Consider the following 21,828-nt stretch of genomic DNA (forward strand, 5'->3'; position numbering starts at 1 on the left):
AGCCAAGGGGAATGCAGCAATCTGGTAACTAAAGTGTGGACAAAGGGTGTAGCCTGACATTTCAGTAATCAAAGGATGTCGCAGCCATAAAGCCATCAAGCCACTGCAGCGGCCCCCAGTGGTGTGGCCTAAGAGGAATTCAGCATGGAGAAAAAGAGGATACTGGCCCTAGAGAATTAAGGTGCATATTAAAGGAACAATTTCAACAAGCCCAGACTCTTGCATCTTCCCATACACGGAAAAGCACTAAAATAATTAACTGAGATGCCTGCTTTTTGTGATTAGTAGTAATGTTTCGATGTTCTACTACATGTTTTTTCCCAGCAAAAGCTCCTATATATCCTGGTTTCTCCCTTACCTCTTTGGAACAGTTTCTCAGAGCTATCTGAGAGGCTGTTTCCAGACTACAGTCCTCAGTAACGCCTCAAATAAAACATAATTCTCAACTTTTAGGTTGTGCATTTTTTTTTGGTCAACAAAAGTACTGTTGAAACTGCTAAAGAATTTAACAATATAGCAGTTCTTGTGACTCCCCCAAAACAAGCTTATTTCAATGAGGTCCATATAATCGCACACCACTAAGAAATATGAACAGGGCTAGATGTTACCGGAAACTCATCTTGTGGAAGAGTACATTCAGCATCAAGAGGTTACAGGTGTCAGCTAAAAACTGGTACTTGCCATCTTGCCTCTTCAAGGACTAAGTCACTAGCCACTGCAGCTGCTGACCTTCAACACCCCCCGAAAGGAGTGCAGGGTGGAGAGCAGGAATGACGCACTCTGTACTCTGGGAAAAACTGGCAGAACAGGCCTTCGGAGAGTTAGATATTTTCAGGAGATGGTTTTATGAGCCCAAATTCCTGCATCTTCTCATGTCTAGAAAAGCACTAAGCTCATTTAGGGTGACATCTGCTCCTCGTAACTAGCCGTAAGCATCTGCCAAAATGTGTGCCTGACTCCACGCACCCCTCTTCACTAAAATCATAATACCGACCTCTCCCTCTACCTCTTGGGAGCAGTTTCTCAGAGCTACCTGAAATGCTGTCTCCCAGGCTACAGTCCTCATTTCGCCCCAAATAAAACTTAACTCACAACTCTCACATTGTGAATTTTTTTTTCAGTTGACACAGGACAGATAAAAGTATGGCAGACAAGTTTTCCGGCAAATATTCCCAAACTTTCTATTTGGCTTACACGGCTAGCCAATAACAAATATCAAATGACAACGGGAATTTAAATCAGCAATGAGGACCTCCCAAGGAGAATCCTATTATCACCAATGGGTAAAAATGACTTTTCTCCAACCCAGGAAAAACATTAACAGCAAATGAGATTCGGTTATTTAAGCAGATGCACGTAAGTACATTAAAATACAAAACAAATTGTATTTCTGGTATCCTGGTCAAAAAATAAATCCTACAACGGATGAGAAGGTAAGAGGAACAGAAATCAAATTTCATTTGTTCAGAACGCAACTCTAAAAATAAGCCAATCTGATTCAAGTATCTCAGATGGTAAAAACCCAGTACTACAACATGGTTAATCATCGCTAAAATACAAAATAAAGCATTTGTGAGACAAAGGCAAATTTCTATTCTTCTCAAGATAGTTGTTTCAAAATAGCAGTTCAGCCAATTGATAGTAATTAGCATATTCTACATGATTTTTAAACAGTATAAGAGCTAATCATTGTTTTTAATAAATATAAGGGGGAAAAGTGACTAATTTAAATATCTTTTGACACATACTACAGAATCTCTGCTATCTCTAGGAAAAATATGTTTTCTATTCATTAATGATCTTTCTACATAATATGCAGACTTAGTACAGCAAGACAGGCTGATTATGTAACAATCCCCAAATAAGCAAAGAAGCTAAGGGACTTGTTATTTCCTCTAATGGTCACCGCCTCCTATAAGTCAGTCATCACCATTATCAAAATTGATCAAAACTGAGTAAACAGTTGCCAGCAGAGGAGCAGCAAACACTTAAGAGTAAACTCCCAGATACAGATCTGAGAGCAACTCTAAACTGTTAGTAAAATAATTCAAATTAAATGAACAGTTATTACTTATGAGCATCTTCCCACACTTCAAAATTCAAGCCACACGTCTGAAATTTATGCCACTATTTTCTTTCTTTCTACCACTGTCGCACTGCTGAACCTAAGAGCACTCTTCCACTGTGAGGGAATGGTCACTTTCAGCACCTTACCTGGTCAAAAAGGTCAGTACCATCTGATCCTGCTGCACTCATAAGTTCCTCTTCTCCACCAGGGTGATACTCCATGTACGGGCTGACATTATAAACAAACCCTACATCAAATAAGGAGAAATAACACCCTAAATGAACTTCTAACAAACTGCACAAATTAGAAATCGATGTTTCAATAAATTTTTCCAAATACATTCCATTTAACAAACCATTATTTAGAAGTATTAAGAATATGAGGGGTCTGAGATTTCACCATACTTGCAAGCTAACAAGTTAGCCTGCCAGTTTCATGGGTCCTGACAGAAAACACGAGACTCCCAGGTTAGAAACAAAGGAGAGCTTAGTACTTACATCAGTAGAGGTAACTAGAATATCAGCATCTGCATGAGTTCCCTGAACCCCAATTCCCACAGAACTATGTGAAGAGGGCCAGATAACACCTGTAAACTCAATGTGCTTCATGACGGAAGAGCAACCTTGAGCTTAGGAAGCTCGAACATTTTCTGAAGGGCAGTAAATACACCTGGCCCTTTGCTCTGGAGGGAGACATGATCTCTATTATACTGAACAGTAAGCAAAGCTGTCCTTTGCTCTAGAGGGAGACACTCGCTCTACCATCTAACTATGCAAACATCCCTGAAAAGACTGCCTAGAACAATGACAGTCGGCGCGTCTGCTCGCAAGCTATGCAGGTGCGCAAAGACCTATAGAGAACTGCCTCCTAAGGCAAAGAAATAATGAAACACCATATATAATATTTAACAGTTCTCTCTGCCCCCACCTCTCTCTCTCATATTACCACTTCATCGTCCTCTGCTGCCCTGGCAGGAGAATCTGATGAAAAAGAATGGAGCTGTCACCCGTATGTTGATCATCTCAGCAAAGGCCGAGATGGTGACTGGGCCACTGAGGCACAGTCTGCGAAAGCAAGCACAATTCTTCTCTGCAGTTGCCCAAGGAACCAAGATTATTATTTAGATCTTAATAATCCTTTCATCTTCCCCAATATTTACTTTATCTGTTCATATATTTAACTATGTTTTTATTTTTTAAGAAGAAGGAATAGGGAACAAGAAATATAGGAGAATAGCTCAATGAATAGTCTACCCAAGGAAGTGAATTCCTTTTTAATCCTTCACTTGTAGTAAACTAGAGAGCAGACAAATCCAGCCCTCAAGACTCCTCAAGAGTGCAAGGAGGACAACTGGTTTTCTTATATCCAGGACTATTCCTTATGTAATGACTTCCATGAATTTAAATAACCTCAGATAATTTAAAATGTTCACCCTATATAATAATCTTGGAAGGAAAGTAGTTGAATTTCAGACTCAAGAAAGGTACTGTAATTTTTCCACCAGTTTAATTTTGGAAAATAACCAAGCAGTCCAGGTTTCTTTATAAAATTGCTTAAAGGCAATTCACAAAAAGAAGTAAATTCACAAAATCTTCCAGCAGTCCTCCAAAAAAGTCAGGAAAAGAAAAAAAAAAAAAAAAAACTGGCAGAGTTCCCCTGTCTCTCCTTCCCCATTCGCCTTTCCCCACCAAATTTAGAAGGAATTTTTGCTATTGTTTAATGCTCCAAATTCCACAGACCACAAATGTCTGAAGTAATGATTAGGATCAGAATTATTCCCAATAGGCTTTTAAAGATACAACGTCTAGTTTAAAACTGCTCGTCGAAAAGCTTAGTTCAAGGATCAATACCATTCCAGGTATAACCTGAAAACTAATGTTGCCATTTTACACAAAAAGAACTCTTCCATCTTGGCAAACGCTGCCTCTGGTTTTTCACGTATATTTTTATTTGTTGTAATTTAAACCTCAACTGCTACTGATAAAGACTATGGGCATCTTACAGTAATATATTAACTTTAAGTTTGTGTAAGTTTGTGCGTACTAATTTTAAAAACACACGCTGAAACGTGTAAAAGAAAAGAAAATATACCAGTTGCCTAGCCTAGCTAACAGTTTTACTATGATTGAGCAATTAAATGTGGTCCTGAACTTCCTAGCAGCTAAGGCCAAAGGAGATACTAGTTACAGTGGTCTCATTACCAGATCTTAAAAAGTACTAAAATGGAACAAACAAACAGAGACTCATTAGTTATTTAAAGGCAGAAGTCTCCCTTCGAGTTTTTGATATTGATATTGCAAAGATCTGAGTCCCTATACAGAGGCCGTGGACCACATAACATATAGTACAATTTAACAACATGCAGAAACATTCTTCAGGTAGCATTCTTCCCATCCTCTCCAGCCTCAGGTAACCACAAAGGTACTTTCTGTCTCTTTAGATTTAAATATTTCGGGCATTTCACATAAATGGAATCACACAATTTGTGGTCTCTTGCGTTTGCCTTCTCTCACTTAGTATACTATTTTCAAGGTTCATCCATGGTGTTGCACGTGTCAGTACTTCATTCCTTTTTCCAGCTGAATAATATTCCATGTATGGATGGGCTACATTTTAGTTATCCATCCATCAGCTCGGGGACATTTCGGTTGTTTCCACTTTTTAGCTTTTATGAATAATGCTGCTATGAACATTTGTGCACATGGCTTTGTGTGGGCATATATTTGTATTTCTGTTGAGTATATACCAAGGAGTGAACTTCCTGGGTCACACAGCAATCTATGTTTAACCTCTTGAGGAACTGTTTTCCATTCTCTGCAGCAATATGTGAAAGTTCCAATTCCAGACCGCTCTTCTTTTAGTCACTACTCCAACTCCCCTTAGAGAGGAAAAGCCTTTTGCCACCTGTGGAACCTGAATCACACCTCATATCTCAGATAACTGAACTCAGAACTGGATTGCAGCATGACCCAAACTATTCTCAACCCCCAGCTCTAGATGACACAGCACAATGGAAGACTCAAGTGGACCTTTTATATCTATTAATCTAGCTCCCAGATGGGGCTCCCACAATTTTTCAGGTTAGGTACCCACATATGTGAACCCTGACAGCCCACTAATAAGGAGGGAAGGGTATCCCCATGGCTCAGGCCACACACCCACTAACTAGTAATTTTTCACTTTTTCTTTGTTCTATGTTGTAAGTTTCAAAGTATGGTCCAGGGGCTCCTGCAAAGCTCAAGACTCTTTTGGTGGTCCAAGGCCAAAACTTTTTCATAGCAATACTAAGATCCTGCCTGCCTTTTTTAAAAAATTCTTTCACAAGTATACAAGATTAAATGCAGAAGGTGATATGAGAATATGGTTGTTATCTATTAAGCCACACATTAAAGATATTTGCCAACATGTAAAACAATGTCACTTTCTCACTATATTTTGTTTTGGAAAATATAGTTATTTTTCATGAAAATATTATTACTTATAATAACATACAGTGAGTTTATTTTTAAATCAATTTTTTAAATTCTTTCAATTTCTCAATTTTAATTTCTGAAGGGTAAACATCAATAGATATGACCATCATAAACAGAAGTTCTTTGGGGTCCTCAATAATTTTTAAAGGAGTAAAGGGATCTTAAAACCAAAAAGTTTGAGAACTACTGCTATAAGTAAAAGTGGTAATTTTATAATTAGCTTTTAAAATAATTTGTTTTAAAATTCAAACACAAATGTAACTCCAAAGCCCCACATTACATTAATTCAACAAAAGTTTATTTAACGTCATCATGTATATACAAAGTATTATGCTACTATACTGCAGTATTCCTGTTTATTTCACTAATCACCACTGTTCATTTTGTTGGCTCTACAATAAATGAAGGAAAAGGGTGTGCTCACGTAGTAAAATCATGGCATATTTCACTGTATTCAAATATACGGATCCATTTTTGCAAGTACTGTGACTACTTTGCCATCTTGTGTTTAGTAAAGAAACTGCATATTGTTTTCATTATTTTACGGCTGATGTTTATCTAGTTCTAACAACTGCTGAGAAGAGGGTGTTAAAATACACAACAATGGTAATGGATTTGAATTTTTTCTTTCAATTCTATTAATGTTTGCTTCATGTATTTTGAAGCTTTGTTATCAGGCATAAAGTCTTCCTAATGACCCTTTCAACATTATAAAATGTCTTTATCTCTAGTAAGAGTCTTTTCTTTGGTAATAGTTTTTTATCTGCTATTAATCTAGCCCCATCTTACTATATTTACCGTTGGTTTTTTTTGGCCATGCCACACGCCTTGCGGGATCTTAGTTCCCCGACCAAGGATTGAACCCAGGCCCAGGGCAGGGAAAGCACCAAGTCCTAACCACTGGACCACCAGGGAATTCCCTATATTTACTACTTAGATAGTATACTTTTTCCTACATATTTAGTTTCAACCTGTGTCTTTATATTTAAAGTGTATCTCTCACAGATATCACGTAGTTAGGTCTTGATACATATACACACACAGAAAATCTCTTATCTTTCAATTAGAATAACTGGTCCATTTACACTTAAATTAGTTACTGATGTGATTGAATTCAGAGCTACCATCTTATTAGTCTCCCTCCTCAGCCCCAAGTTTTCTTCTTTCTTTTTTTTTCTCCAAGTTTTCTGTTTTTGTCTCTATTCCTCTTTCCCTGACTTCTTTTGGGCTAACCAAATGTTTTTTGAGAATTTCATTTTATCTATTGGCTTTTTAGTATACCTATCTGCATTATATTTTAAGTGACTGTTCTAGGGGTTACAATATATATCCCTAAGTTTAACCAGTTTGAGTTAATGTTGTACCCCTTCACATGTAAGAACAATTTACCACCCTCCATCCCTGATACTTTATGTAACCCCACAATACAATGTTATAGTTTTGCTTTAGAAAGTCATGTATTTTTTAAAAGATAAGAGGAAAAAAAGTAATCCTGTCTCTTTCCTCACAAATTTACTATTTCCTAAAGATCTGAGTTTCCATCTGGTATCATTACCCTTTAACCTGATGGATTTCCTTTAGAGCTCCTTGTAGTATAGGTCTGCTGATACTAAATTCGTAGTTTTTGTTTATCCAAAAAAGTCTTTATTTCATCTGCATCCTTAGAGTATCTTTAATGATATAGAATTCAGAGTTGATGGTGTTATTTTATTCTCTTCAGCAGTCCTTCTTATAGCGTCCAGGTGTTTTTCTTCTGGCTGTTCTCAAGATTTTATCTTTGGCTTTCAGCAGTCTGAAAATCAAGTCCCTATGTGATTTTCTTTGCATTGATCATGTGTGGTTTTGCTAAGCTTCTGAATTGACAATGTTATGTCTTTCACCAAATTTGGAAAATTTTTGGCCAATATTTCTTCAAATATTTTTCTGTTCCATTCTGCCATTCCTCTCCTTCTGGAATTCCAAATAAATATATATTAGACATTTCTATTTTATCCCAGAGGTCCCTGAGCCTCCATTCATTTTACTTGGGGTCATTTTCCTCTCTGTTCTACAGATAATTTCTATTAATCTATCTTCCAGTTCACTAAGCTTCCTTTTTGTTAGGTCCAGTTTGCTATTAGGCCCATTTGGTAAAATGTTTTACTTCATATATTGTATTTCTCAGTTCTACATTCCCATTTTTTATAGTCTCCTATTTGTTCATTCATTATATATCTATGTTTCCCTACTTCCTTGAGTATTGCTGTAATAGGTGCTTTAAAATCCTTGTGAACTAAATTCAACATCCGGATCATCTCCGGGTCAGTCTCTGATAACTGCCTTTTCTCTTGAGCATGTCTATAAACTTTGGATTATATTCTGGCCACTGTAAATAGTATGTTGTAGAAATTCTGGATTCTGTTACATTCCTCCAAAGAGTACTGACTGTTTTAGTAGGCAATTAACTTGACTGGACTCAAACTCTCAACTCTGTTTCCCCTTTGGGGGAATGGAAACTAAAACCTCTGTTCAATCCTTTTAGCCTTAGTTAGGCTGCCTAGAGTTTGTCCGTATGCAAGATTTAGACAGTTTATATCCCTCTCTGGATCTCTTTTTCTGGATTTTCTTCCTCATTTTTCAGTTAGTACAAATGCCCCAAACTCTGTCATCTAGTTCTTCAGGCCAGCCAAATTCTTCAACTCAAGACTGGGAGTCTCCATCTGAATTTTAGCCACCCTTCACAGTACCAACTTGGGCATGACCTCAAGTCAAATGCCACAGGAAACGGCAATTCACCCAGTGACAGTTCCTTCTTCTAAATATAGATGACCCTTACTTACCCTCTAGTTTCTGTCTGCTTTTGGTTGCTCACCAGTGTTTTTAGATAGTTGGTTTTTTTTTTTTTAAATATGTTGTCCTCAATTTATAGTCAGTATTTGCTGGAGTTTTAGTCCAAAAGGAGTTAATCAGTTACACCTAAGAGCAGAATTCTGCCTAATATTTTAGAAAACTAGGCAATTATCTTGCTAATTTCAATAGAGACAAATGGAAAAGATATTAATGAAAGATAAATGGATTTTATAATGATTGATTTAAAGTAAATGTGGCCTTGGTATTTGAGAATAATATAATAGAATGTAGGCTTGCAAGGTGTTGGATAATAGAGTATCTCAGGACTTTGGGATTAAAAGCACACATTTGCCTCTCACATTCCTGCAATCTTCCTAATGACTACAAAGAATAAATAAGACATAAAACCACAGAGACACAGAAATCAGAAGAGGACATGAGAGCAGTAAAGTTTTGGAAGACTGAAAGCCAAATGATAAGCAATAATTTACTTAGCAGAGTTAAGAAAGGTAAAATAAGGCCTATGTGTAAATCGGAGGGGAACCTATAAAAAAAGCCAATATGTGCAGCAGAACCCCGAAAAGGTGCAGTAATCAGTAATCCAGGTAGTTCTGAAAGTGAGGGTGCAGGAGGCAACCAAGTAATAAGCCCCTTTCCCAACCCACAAGAAGTGTAGGTTTACTCTCTAGAGACAAGGAACCAGAGACACATTACACTCAGCGAAGCGGCAATTAGTGGAGGAGGGGCTTGAACTAAAAATGAGAAGTAAAACTCTATGTGTCAAAACACTAAGATCCACTCCTACCACCCATCGCAGCAGAAGTTATTTGCAGATGATTAGAAGATTGTAGCCTAAAAGAAAAGATTTACATATAGTAGGGTGGGGATCCCTGCCACTGCCCCCAGTCAATTCATAAAAAAATGTTCTGCCCATACACGTGGAACTTCCATTCACCTTTCTGGGCCATCAACCTCACTATGAAGAGGCAGAACATTTGACAAAAGTCTCTAAAATTAAAATTAGTATCTTAAGTACTTACTAACTGCTAAGCTCTGGTGCACAGTTTTTAAGAGGAAAAAAAAAAAGACCAGAAATGAGACCAGCGCTACCTCAGAGAAATGAGAACCAGACAGCAACTGTCCTGAATATAACTTAGAGCTTCAAACTGCACCAAACGACTTCAATGATGGCCAGTCTAATTAACAAAAGAGCTAAAAGAATCTGGTCTGAATGCCTCATTTTGCCCAGGAAAATTTAAATGGAATGTAATAAAGGCCTCCAAGCACTTCAGAAGGTTGACTGGCTATAATTATCAAAGGTCATCTTATGTTACATTATTAGTATTAGGAAAAAGAGCCCTGACATTTAAGTTTCATTAAGTTTCATTAAGTTTCATTTCATTAAGTTCATTAAGTTTCATTTCATTAAGTTTCATTAACCTGTTTCATTGACCTGTGAAAGCATGAAAAATTAACCAACAGTCTGAGCAGTCAGTTACACTCTGAGTATTTTGAAAAAAATCCACAAACTTCTCCTAGAAAGAATAATGACCAAACATTACTAGCACCGGACACGTTTACTATTCTTAAACTGGGTTTACAACTTACACCAGTAATAAACAAGACACCCTATCTCTAAAAGATCAGTTTTCCAACTACCCCACTCTTTCCTATTCCGTGGGATCATTTCCCTCTGTTTGCCTGTGCCTTAGGGCTACCAATGACAGCTACCAACACTGAACTGCCTTGCTATTAGTTACCCGGAAAAATAACCCAAATATGTCCTTATGCTTTGAGTTATTTCCTATTTTCCGAAACAAGCCAGCTGCAAAGATAAATTAAGATGTAATGATGGGGAATTCCCTGGCAGTCCAGTGGTTAGGACTCCGCGATTTCACTGCTGAGGGCCCACGTTCATTCTCTGGTCGGGGAACTAAGATCTGCAAGCTGAGCGGCATGGCTGGGAAAAGAAAAAAAAACAGGTATAATGATGAACTTAAGAAGTAGAAAGCCACAAGAAAAAATTGCTCCCACCCTTAACAAAAAGAAAAAAGCCAGATAATCCAAAAACACTGTAAGTTTTTTTTGAGGATTTTTTTATATATAAATTTATTTATTTTATTTATTTATTTTTGGCTGTGTTGGGTCTTCCTTGCTGCACGCAGACTTTCTCTAGTTGCCGCAAGCTGGGGCTACTCTTCTTTGTGGTGCACGGGCTTCTCATCGCAGTGGCTTCTCTTATTGCAGAGCACGGGCTCTAGCCACGCGGGCTTCCGTAGTTGCATGGCATGTGGGGTCTTCCCGGACCAGGGCTCGAACCTGTGTCCCCTGCATTGGCAGGCGGATTCTTAACCACTGCGCCACCAGCGAAGTCCCAAAACGCTGCAAGTTTCTGAGTCCATCAGTGAGGTGACGTGGTAAGGCAACCAAATATCTAAATTCCACAGAGTGACAAGCCCCTCTGAGGAAATGGGACATATGAACCACTTCACCTTTGACAGAGCACAGGCAAAAGAGATGTTGCTATAAAACAACAGAAATTTTAACAAACTCTTTTAGGGCCCAGTGTGCACTAGTGCCAATTTAGAACGCTGAGAGGCTCAGATACAAAGGGATTCTGCATGCAGTCAATTCTTTTTTCATAGTCTTGCACCTCATGAGATGCTCATGGGAAATAGCGTGAGCAGGGCAGACCTGAGAAAGGTCCATAGGTGGTCCAGGTGTGTAGTACCTGCTCCAAGACTTGAGGGTAGAGCGGGAGTACCGAGAAAAGGCCATCTATACTTTGGGCCTGCAGGAGTACAAGGTGGGGATCAGCTACTGCTGAGGAAGGAGCAAGAAATTCACGCATGTTGCAGATCAACCCTGACACGCGGCAAACGAAGTCTGTTGCTGGGAAGGGCTAGTAAAGCCTCCCACCCTCAAGTCCCTGCACTGATATCAGGCAAAGGTTAGCTGCTGCTGGATAGGGCAGGAAACACACATCCTCCTTCACTCTGCATTGACATTAGGCAAACGTAAGCTAAACACTAGAGGAGGGACAGAAAGCCCACTCAGGCCGAGATCCTACACTGATATGAAAGAGATGACTTCTAGGACTGGAAGGCAGGCAGAGTAATTGCTCACACCCCATGCCCTCTGCCCCGTCCTCCTCCTCCCCTCCTGATATAAGGCAAAGTTCAGCTGCCACGGGCAAGAAATCTGCCTGCATTCTAAACCCTGCACTAAGTAAGAGGCAGTGCGAAAGTGACAGGATCACTGAGAAAGCTCAGCCCATGGGGCTCAGGTAACAGGACCTGCCTAAGACTGAGGCTGAAACAGGAAAACTGCAAAACCCCTTCTACCACCACAAGTCTTACATCAAACAACAAGTAAGAGCAGTCTGCCACTGGGAGAGGGGCAAGAACATGGTGAGAGACCCTATGCAAGTATATAGGGCAAGCTGTCAGTTAAGAAGAGCGGAACAGGGACAATGAAAAAATCCTCCAACACTAAGGCCCCGCATCAAAAACAAGGTAGCAGTAACCTACTGCTGGAGGAATCTGAAGTCAGTGGTGCACCAATGATAACAATAACAACCACCCCAAACCCAGATCAACTACTAACTAAGCTGACTCAACCTAATTGCCAGAAAAAGTGTACCATTTCTTTTTTTTTTTCCTTCTGTTAAAGAAAGGCAGACTGCCACATGCAGCAGCTCATTTGGATGTGTGTGGAGTACTGGAAGCTTGACTACCCTACGTTCTCCTACAAATGACCCTGAGAGCTTGTTTGCAGGTTCTAGCAGGGGAGCGCAGCTACTCATATACCCTTGACGGAAGAACAGTCCCCCTCTATCGGGCAAGGTCATCCTCTTCAACCAAGCATGCAGCTTCAAGAGGGATGCACATGGAGTGGTGAGGGAGGAAGGGGAGACCCGCCTAGCCATCCAGGTCAGCCGAATCAACCCTGGTGATCAATGGGGTAACAGATGTCGCAGCCAGATCACCCTCACATCCAAAAGTGTACCACCTCTGAGTATAAATACCTCAAGTTCTACTGTTCATCTATATTCAATGTGTAACACACAATCAAAAAATTGTAAGACACATTTTTCAAAATGTTATAACCCATTGTCAACAGAGAAAAACAGCAATACAACCAGACTTAGAGATGGTGCATATACTGCAACTTATAGGACAGATACATTAAAATAACTCTAATTAATATATTAAAAGATCTAGTAGAAAATAAGGTTGACACTTAATAAACGGGAAATTTCAGCACAGAGATGAAAGCTATACAAAGAAGCCTAATGAAAACACAAAAAATGAAAAACATGATATCAGAATGAAGAATTCCTCTGATGAGTTAATCAGCAGGCTAGACACAATAGAGGAAAAAATAAGTAAACTTGTAGAAAAGTCAACAAAAATGATCAAACTGAAACACAAAGAAAAAATGAGTGAAAAACCAGAATGGTGCATCTAAGAGCTGTGCAACAATACAGGCTAACATATATGGAACTGGAATCCCAAAAGAAGAGTAGAAGTATTTGAAGAGATAATGGCCCAAGACTTCCTAAAGTTAATTTAGAGAACCCCAAGCAGAAAAAATAAAAGGAAAACCACATCATAGTCAAACTGCTGAAAAGCAAAGTAAAATTTTAAAGGCAGTCAGAGAAGAAAGAAGCCTTACATTCTACAGGAAAACAATTAAGAATGACAACAAGGGCTTCCCTGGTGGTGCAGCTGTTGAGAGTCCGCCTGCCAATGCAGGGGACACGGGTTCGTGCCCCGGTCCAGGAGGATCCCACATGCCGCGGAGCGGCTGGGCCTGTGAGCCATGGCTGCTGAGCCTGCGCATCCGGAGCCTGTGCTCCGCAACGGGAGAGGCCACAACAGTGAGAGGCCTGTGTACCTCAAAAAAAAAAATGACAACAGAGTTCTCATCTATGCAAACTAGAAGATGGAGTGACATTTTTAAAGCGCTGAGGAAAATAAACTGTCAACCTAGAATTTTATACCCAATTATAATGTATACTCAAAATGAAGGCAAAATAAAGATGTTTTCAGATGAACAAAAGCTGAGAATTCATTGCCAGCAAATCTGTAGTGCAAGAAATGTTCTTTAAGGGAAATCTGGATCAACACAAAAATATACCAAGCACTGAATATGGTAAAAATGTGGGTAATTTTTTTCATTTTCTTAATCTCTTTAAAAGATAAGTGACTGTCTAAAGCAAAAATAGTAACATGTCGCAGGATTTATAGCATATGCGGAATGAATAATAGCACAAAACGCTGGAGAAGGAAATGGAAGTATATTCTTACACTGTATGTAAAATGGTATAATATTATTTGAAGGTAGACTGTGATAAATTTAAATTGTGTATCATAAACCCTTACAGCAATGACTAAAACAAAGATAACAAAAAGGTATAAAGAATAAGTTAGTAGTGAAGATAAAATGGATTCATTAAAATATAATGATGACTATGTCAACAATGGGTGAATCTAGCCATGTGAAGTGTTTCTAGAGTTCACGGCATCACTTTTGCAACTTTTTTTGAAAGTCTGAAGCTTTTTCAAAATAAAAGGTTTAATTGAAAATATTAATGGCAAAAAATGGCCCTGAAGAAATCTCCAATATTTACTTAACCCCTACAGTGTGCAAAGTCTGCAAAAGGAAATATGAAGCTGTACAAAGGAGAGAGAACATAGGATCCCCATCAGGCTGCAGCTCACATTCTATGAGCTCAAAAATGAGTAACTGACCATGAGTATATATCAGAAAACTGTCCAGAAATAACAAACTTTTTGATTAAGGAATTGATATATTCCCTAACTCTAAGAGCAACTCTAAGAGCAATGTAACCTGGAAACAGCAAAAATGAAAGTCCCTCAACTGGTCACTATTTTGTGAAAACATTAAAATATCCCTACAATATGTGGTTTAAAAGTCCTACATGTGATTCAAAGGATATTTACTGAACACTGCCCATGAGCCATGCCCTGTACTAGATGCTAGGGGTAGGGAGAGAAGCTGCATATTAATACCCTGAAACTCAATTTAAATAAAAAGACAAAAATAGAAGAAATGGCCCAAAAACATTATAGATGTTCTAACAGAGGATATACATCAAATACTGAGGAAGAAAGTCCAGGGGAAGAAGCAAAGTCCAAGAGGACCAGAAAAAATGAGGAGACTGAAAGGAAGAAGCTGTTGGAAGAAAGAAAGGAAAGAACTGAGGGTGTTTCAACAATGTAGGATAAACAACTACCTGAGGTCACAGAAGACGCTGGAGAGGACTGATAAGAGCACATAAAGGGTCAAGCCTTAGAAAAGAGTGTGCCTTAGAAAGAATGATGTCTTTGACTTTCCAATACAAGAAATTGAGAAGAAAGAATACAGGTATCACTAACTTGAAGTTCCTCATATTCACAGTGAACACCTATGTGTTGCACTTGCGCTCTTTCTCTCACACAATCACATCACCTAGACTTTGCACGTGCTTTTTCCGGAAACTGTAATATAGTTCCCCTTCCTCTCTGCCTGGTTAATGCCCATTTACCTTTCATCTCTATTCAATCTCCTGGAATCTTCACTCTTAGCACAGCAGACCTCTCCTTCACAATAGTCCTCAGATTTGAGTAACACTTTGTGTTCCCTGCCAGATTGTGAATTCCATGAGCAGGGGCCAGCTCTGTTTTAAATTTCCATGTCACTCCCCAGAACCTGGTATCATGCATGAAACATAGTAGACCCCAAGAAATACTGATTAAACGAGTGAACCAATATAGAGAAAGAGAAAGTTAAAACCTATAGTCTCTATTTTTTATGAATGACAACTACACACAAAGTCACACAGAAAGCAAAAGCTATATTTCATTAAATTACTAAAAATAAAAATTGTCTTGGAAGGCTATCCTGTATGACTGCTAATTAGCAATGCTATTTAGCACAAGGGAAGAGCTACAAGTAACAGGCACTCCATTGTAATTTCATAATAAATTAATTCATGAATGGCACTCAAAGTGAGTTACGCATAAAGGCTAGGCCAGGATCCAATCTAGAGTTGAATATGATAAAACAGGAAGCAGTACAGTGTAGTTTAAGCATAACAGCTTAGAATCAGGTTGCCTAGGTTAAAATCCTGGCTCTACTCTCATCAGCTATGGCTTTGGCAAGTTACTCTATGCTCTGTAGCGGGCATTAATGTTTTCCCTACCCAGCGGCCACTCCCCTTCCAGCAACAGCAGCAGTTTTTCTTCAAGGAGTCACATCCTCCTCCCTGACTCTTCACTGTGGCCCCTCTCTAGGCTACAGGATGAACTTGTGACCTAGGTTTAAGTGATTAAGTACACCATTTCCCCCTAAATAGAACTACAATTCCAGCAACGAGAACATGATCAAAACTGTGCCAATCAGAGCCAATTCCAAGGCTTTTCTTTTAGCTATTAGATAAAAGGAAGAGAACCTGAAAAGAACTGGGGTTACAGTTGCTGTGGTCATCTTGCTGCTGTGAAGAGTTAGTCCTAAAATGGAGCAAGCCCAGAAGGGAAACTGACAGACAGTGTGAAAGCAGATCCTGAGGACACCACCTGAGCCCCTGTACCAATCCTCACCTCAGGTCAGCTCCACCTGTAACTTTTTAGCCTTCTGCTTAATCCAAGTTAGGCTGGAGTTTCTGCCACTTACATCCATGAGTCCCCACTAATATACTTTCTCAGCTGCAGTTTCATCATTTGGAAAATGAGGATTCGCTAAGCTTCCGTGCCTTCATCTGTGAAGCAGAATACCTACTTCATAGGTTTGTCGGGAAACGTAAACACTTAGCACATAGCACAGATCTCACACATCATCAACCTGCTGTTTAAAAACAGAAAACACTTCTTATAAAGAATACTGAGCTATATATGTGATTTTAATTAAAAATCTGAGAATTATGTGACTGGATAATAAGTTTAAGTGAGCAAAAGCCTCTGGTAAAAAGATAATGGCAACAGCTAAATGTAAATTGGGATAAAAATCCCAACACTGAGTTTCCTGCTACCAAGTAATTCAGACATTAACTAAGACTATAACAAGAGTTACTGCAAGCAAATTATCACCACAGAAGTATAGATGCCAATGTTGAAGAAGAGAAATTAAAACAGTCACCTCCCCAGTAACAAGAGTAGAAATCAGTGAATAGAAAATGGACAAGGAACAGAGAAAATCAAAGCCAAAAGTTAAGACTGATAAACTTCTGGTAAGACTGATAAAGAAAAAAAACCCAAAAAAACCAAAGACTATCAATATTAGGAATGAAAAAGGGTCTATCACTATAGAACCTAAAGACATTAAAGAGATAATAAGAGCATGTTATAAACAACTTTATGCCAATATGGTAAATAACAGATGAAATTAACAAATATACTGAGAAACGTAACTTATAAAAACTGACACAAGAGAAAATTTGAATTGCCCTAAAAATTTCTTTAAAATTGAATTTGTAGGGCTTCCCTGGCGGTGCAGTGGTTGAGAGTCCGCCTGCCGAGGCAGGGGACACGGGTTTGTGCCCCGGTCCGGGAAGATCCCCCATGCTGTGGAGCGGCTGGGCCCGTGAGCCATGGCCGCTGAGCCTGTGCATCCGGAGCCTGTGCTCCGCAACGGGAGAGGCCACAACAGTGAGAGGCCCACATACTGCAAAAAAAAAAAAAAAAAAAAAAAAAAATTGAATTTGTAATCAAAAACTTTCTTATAAAGGAAATTTCTAAATGTTGGCTGAAGTCTGTAAACCACTGTGTCAATCAAGCAAAACACCTGAGGGTTAGATGAGGCCCTCCCCCACTCGCCCAGAACACCAGTTTTTTCCCCCTCTAGTGGATTTTTAGTGAATGGAAAGGGTGGTACAGAGAGAGGAAGAGTCAAAAAAAAGAAAGAAGAGATTGAATAACAATTAAGGAGATAAAGACAGAGTAAAAGTAAAAGAAATGGAATGGTCTCATATGTCAGTAGGACAGAATAAAATCAACAGACTAGATTACCTGCATTAATGGTGTATAATAGGCAACCTGAGAACCTACAGATTAGATTAGAAATGGATGAATAAAGGGAAATAGACCTGAAAAAGTGTTGGTTTGTATTTCCTAAACAAGCAAGTGATAGCAGAAGGGAGTTGTTCGAGAATCTGCAAACTGTAAAGAAGCAAGTAAGGAGGCTGTTACACAAAGCAGACGATGTACAGAACAGTTGAGCTAACTGGAATAACAATACAGTATTGTTTAGAGGCACTCTACATTACTGTGATAATACCTTCTACTATATATTAAAGCATTAGTTCCAAACTTGAAAAACTGCTTCTAGAAGAAAATTTTCAGACAGAAAAAGTTTCTCAGCTAGAGACAGAAATACTAGTTTCTCAAAACAGCATTGAAGCAGGGAGCTAAGGAAACCTGGAGAGAAGAACTTGGTGTTAAAAAAAGTCAGCTCTCTTCTTGGTGGGTTTGAATCTAACCTAAAAAGTATAAAACTTATTTTACTTTATTATTACTGAAGTATAAATAAAAGATAACCTAAAGAACCACAGTCAATTCTCATTACTCTAGGCAGTTACGTTCTACAAACTCACTTCAAACACTGAATTAGCCAACACTGAACCACTGCTCCTAAGGGAAAATATTAATACAAGGTGAGGTTCCTGCAAGCCCCTGGTCACATTTTTGTCAACCAATCAAAACAAAACCTTGTTTAATGTATGTTCTGCTTGACATATTATTCAATACATACTGTAGATTCATGAACGCTGAATTCACAGCCAACAGCACTATGACTCATGGCTGAACAAAGCTCATCTAACATATATTTTCTCCGGAAGGCACATGACCGCATTCTTGGGACAGCACTTCAGCACTCTCCTTGTGGGGCGGGGGGCATGTATACAGTGAAATCACCAACGAAAAGCACAGAATGTGAAAAATGTCGCACTAAAAAAACGGCAAAAAAGACACTTGTGAGAGAGCTGGAACAAGAAGGCAGAACATTGCCTTGTCTGACCTCGGCTAGGAACGTGTGCTCGGGGAGCAACAATTTTTCACTGCACTGTGCACGTCTTCAAATTACTATGAAAGCACTATGAGTGCTGATTTGGGGGTTACAAATAAATTTTAGTGAGTAGGCAAATTTGAAACCCAGCAATAATGAGGATTGATGCACTCAAAAATTTACACTACTGTCATACAAGTAAATTTTTTAAAAGTTTACTGTAAATGAACCTAGAAATCTAGGAAACGGTAATGGAAAAATACCATTTCTTGGAATCAATCTGCCAAGATTTTTTAGTTATTGAAACATGAAAAATACAAATCCATTAAAAGTCACTTTTACAATGGTCTCAAGCAGGCCTCTTCAATTTACTAGCATATGACAATCAGCATTAGGAGAAATCAAAGTATGTTCATTTCTAAGTTATAAATAAAATCCATTAAATCCCACTTGGGGAACTGCATTCACTAAATTTTTTTTTTTTTTTTTTTTTGCGGTATGCGGGCCTCTCACTGTTGTGGCCTCTCCCGTTGCAGAGCACAGGCTCCGGATGCACAGGCTCAGCGGCCATGGCTCATGGGCCTAGTCGCTCCACGGCATGTGGAATCTTCCCAGACCGGGCCACGAACCCGTGTCCCCTGCATCGGCAGGTGGACTCTCAACTACTGCGCCACCAGGGAAGCCCTTCACTAAATTTTTAACAGCAGAATGGCCAATATATTTACTGTAATCAACTTTTTAGAAATATCATTTATTTAAACAGACTGTTATTGAGTATCAGGCCACACTTCCCCTCACCCTAAGATTAAAATGATGCCAAAAGATGATTTCATGACTTAATACATCATTACCCACACTGATTACATACTACAGTAAAATATACTACAGAAAAAACAAAGTCTGATCTAGGCTCTACAGAGCTCTCACAGATGAGTGATTTAGATTTTTATTCAAACTCCTAAATGTTCATGTTCAAAGCTTCACATATTTGTAAATCACCTTTAGTTCTTGAGAGAGAGACAGAGAGAAATAGCAATAAAACAGAAAACTACAATTGCATGAATTAACGGGAAATTCAACAAAATTTTTGAAAAAGCTATCTCTCTCCCATCCAGTCCCTCAATGTCCCAATTAACTCTTATTGCATTATAGGAATTACATACTTTACACAGAAAGGTGAGAATTAAGTGAACAAATCAGAAAGTCCATAAACCTGCCTTTGAGATCATTCCAGACCAATGCCCACATTTTACTGTCAGCTGCCAGCCAAGTGCTCTTTTTACACCATCATTTTTACGAACATGACTAGATTTAGCACACCTGAACATTAAGCAGAACAGCTATGTACTCAAAAAAAAAAAAAGTCCCCCAAATATTAGCTATAAAAACCCATGCCAAAGTGTATATTTTCTAAAGAGACACTGTGTCTCCCTTGGTCTGATCAAGCTGAAATTTGAACTGATCTAAAAATGGGGCAATTGTTAGAAAATGAAGAATCCAATACTTTAAAAAAAGAAAAAAATATATACCTTGATACCATGCTTCCCTGTGGTAGAGCTTTGATTAAAACTTGGGTCCAAACATTAGCACTGACCTTCAAAGCTAAATTGGCATACACTCCCTTTAAGAAGGTATCACTAACATTTTAAATTAGAACAGCTAAGAAGAAAAAGACAATTACATTCAGTCCTGTGCTTTCTTCTACTTTCACAGAGGATTGTGTTAGAAATTACAGGAAATTTGTCTGTCATCCTACTTTGTCTGTCATCCTCATTCATCCTACTTTGCTGCCTTTGTCAACATCCTGGTTCACCTATTACCACCTGAACTTCTGTAAGAGCTAAATGCTTTCCTAGTCTCATTTCAATTCACTATGCCCACCACCAGACTACCTTTTCCAAGGCCTTCTCTGTCCCCACATTCAAGCACCTCCAACAGTTCACACTGCCATCAAAATTAAGAACACATTTCTCAGCTTGGCTTTCAAGGTCCTCCATAATCTGCCCTAACATGCCTTCAGAGTTTTCTTTCTTATAATTCTCCAACAGGCAGCCTAAGCTCTAGAACATACCTCCAGCTTTTCTGTGTCTAGACCCTTGGTTAGCATTTCCCTCCACTTGGGTGTACTTCCCCCTCCCTTCTGGTTGAAATCCTGTCTACCCTTTCAAGGCTTATCTCTATCACAAAAGCGTCTCTGATTTTCCTAACCCACACGTCTCCCTCCCTGCAATCTGACATCACTTTCTTCATAGCCCTCGTAGGGCACTTCACTCAGACTTGTCTACCAGTTATTTATCTTCTCCTCCTAGAGTGGAGGATCCCAGGGCAGGGCCTAAATCAAATGTTTCTTTATTAAAATTAAAAACCAAACTCTGTCAAAAGGGAAAAAAAAAAAAAAGACACATCTTACTTTGCAATCCAGGGGGAAAAGCCCAATTATTAGTAGGGTAGAATACATTCTCCAACAGAAACTTTAAAAGAATTTATCCTTAAATCAACAACCTTACCGGAAGAGTGTCATCCATTCAAATCATTACGGGAGATATGTAACTGGGAGCAACATGTATTACTTCTTAAACATAGCAAACCCATCCCTGACCTCCATCAGTACATCAAATGAATAAAAAAGTATGACTGCATTGTAACGATGCCTCATTTATCTAATAGCGCTAGGATGTGAAGGGTTCACATGAGACAGTTTTCTGAAAAAGTGGCTTCCTACTGCAGAAACAGCTCAGACACGCCCATAGCCTGGACCAGCTGAGAAATCCTCGTGGGAAACTGACCTCCACTTCACCCAGGCCAGCAGAAGACACTTGGGCACAGTGGGGAGGTCATTTTGTGCCAGTTACCTGCACCTGGTAAACAGGTATGCAGCACGGAGAGAAAGCAAGGAGGGTATTAAAAACCCTATCAAATGGCAAAAGGAGCTTTTTGTGTCTGGCAGAATCCTCATTGCAAGTTACTGGTCTATCCACAGTGTATTTCCCTGAGAAACTTTGAAAAGTTGAGCATCTGTTCTTCTGTCTCAGAACAAGCTAAGTCATCCCCTCCTGGAAGATTCCATACCCTCTGCCACTGAAAAACATTCCACACTCTAATTATATCTGTTACGGATTGAATTGTGTACCCCCAAATTCATACATTGAAATCCTAACTTGCAATACTTCAGAACATGACCTTATGTGGATACAGGGTCAATGCAGATGTAATTAGATGAGGTCATATTAGAGTAGGGCAGGCCCCTCCTCCAATATGACCCATGTCCTTATAAAAACAGCAAGTTTGGACCCAGACAATCACACAGGAAGAATGCCATATAAAGATGAAGTCAGGGATCAGAGTGATGCCACCACAAGCCAAGCAACTCCAAGATTGCCAGCAAACCACCAGAAGAGAGGCGAGAGGCATGGGACAGCTTCCTCTTCAAGCCCAAAGAAGATATCCTGA

The 21,828-nt window shown here is 39.1% G+C and overlaps 1 protein-coding gene across 5 annotated transcripts in view; it reads right to left on the reverse strand.

The window, feature by feature from the left end:
* CYB5R4 (cytochrome b5 reductase 4) overlaps positions 1-21,828 on the reverse strand; it is an 84,163-nt gene that overhangs the window by 55,902 nt on the left and 6,433 nt on the right. For 4 of the 5 annotated variants that reach the window (XM_027091346.1, XM_027091367.1, XM_027091338.1 and 1 more), the window contains exon 3: positions 2,215-2,315. The exons of the other annotated variant lie outside the window; for it this stretch is intronic. In XM_027091346.1, coding sequence (XP_026947147.1) covers positions 2,215-2,315 — 101 coding nt within the window. The remainder of the gene's footprint in view (positions 1-2,214; positions 2,316-21,828) is intronic. 5 annotated transcript variants of the gene reach the window in all.

This window comes from Aethalodelphis obliquidens, unplaced genomic scaffold (genome assembly GCF_003676395.1).
Source record: "Aethalodelphis obliquidens isolate GAN/ISIS:26980383/991018 unplaced genomic scaffold, ASM367639v1 scaffold3, whole genome shotgun sequence".
Classification (NCBI taxonomy): Eukaryota; Metazoa; Chordata; class Mammalia; order Artiodactyla; family Delphinidae; genus Aethalodelphis; species Aethalodelphis obliquidens.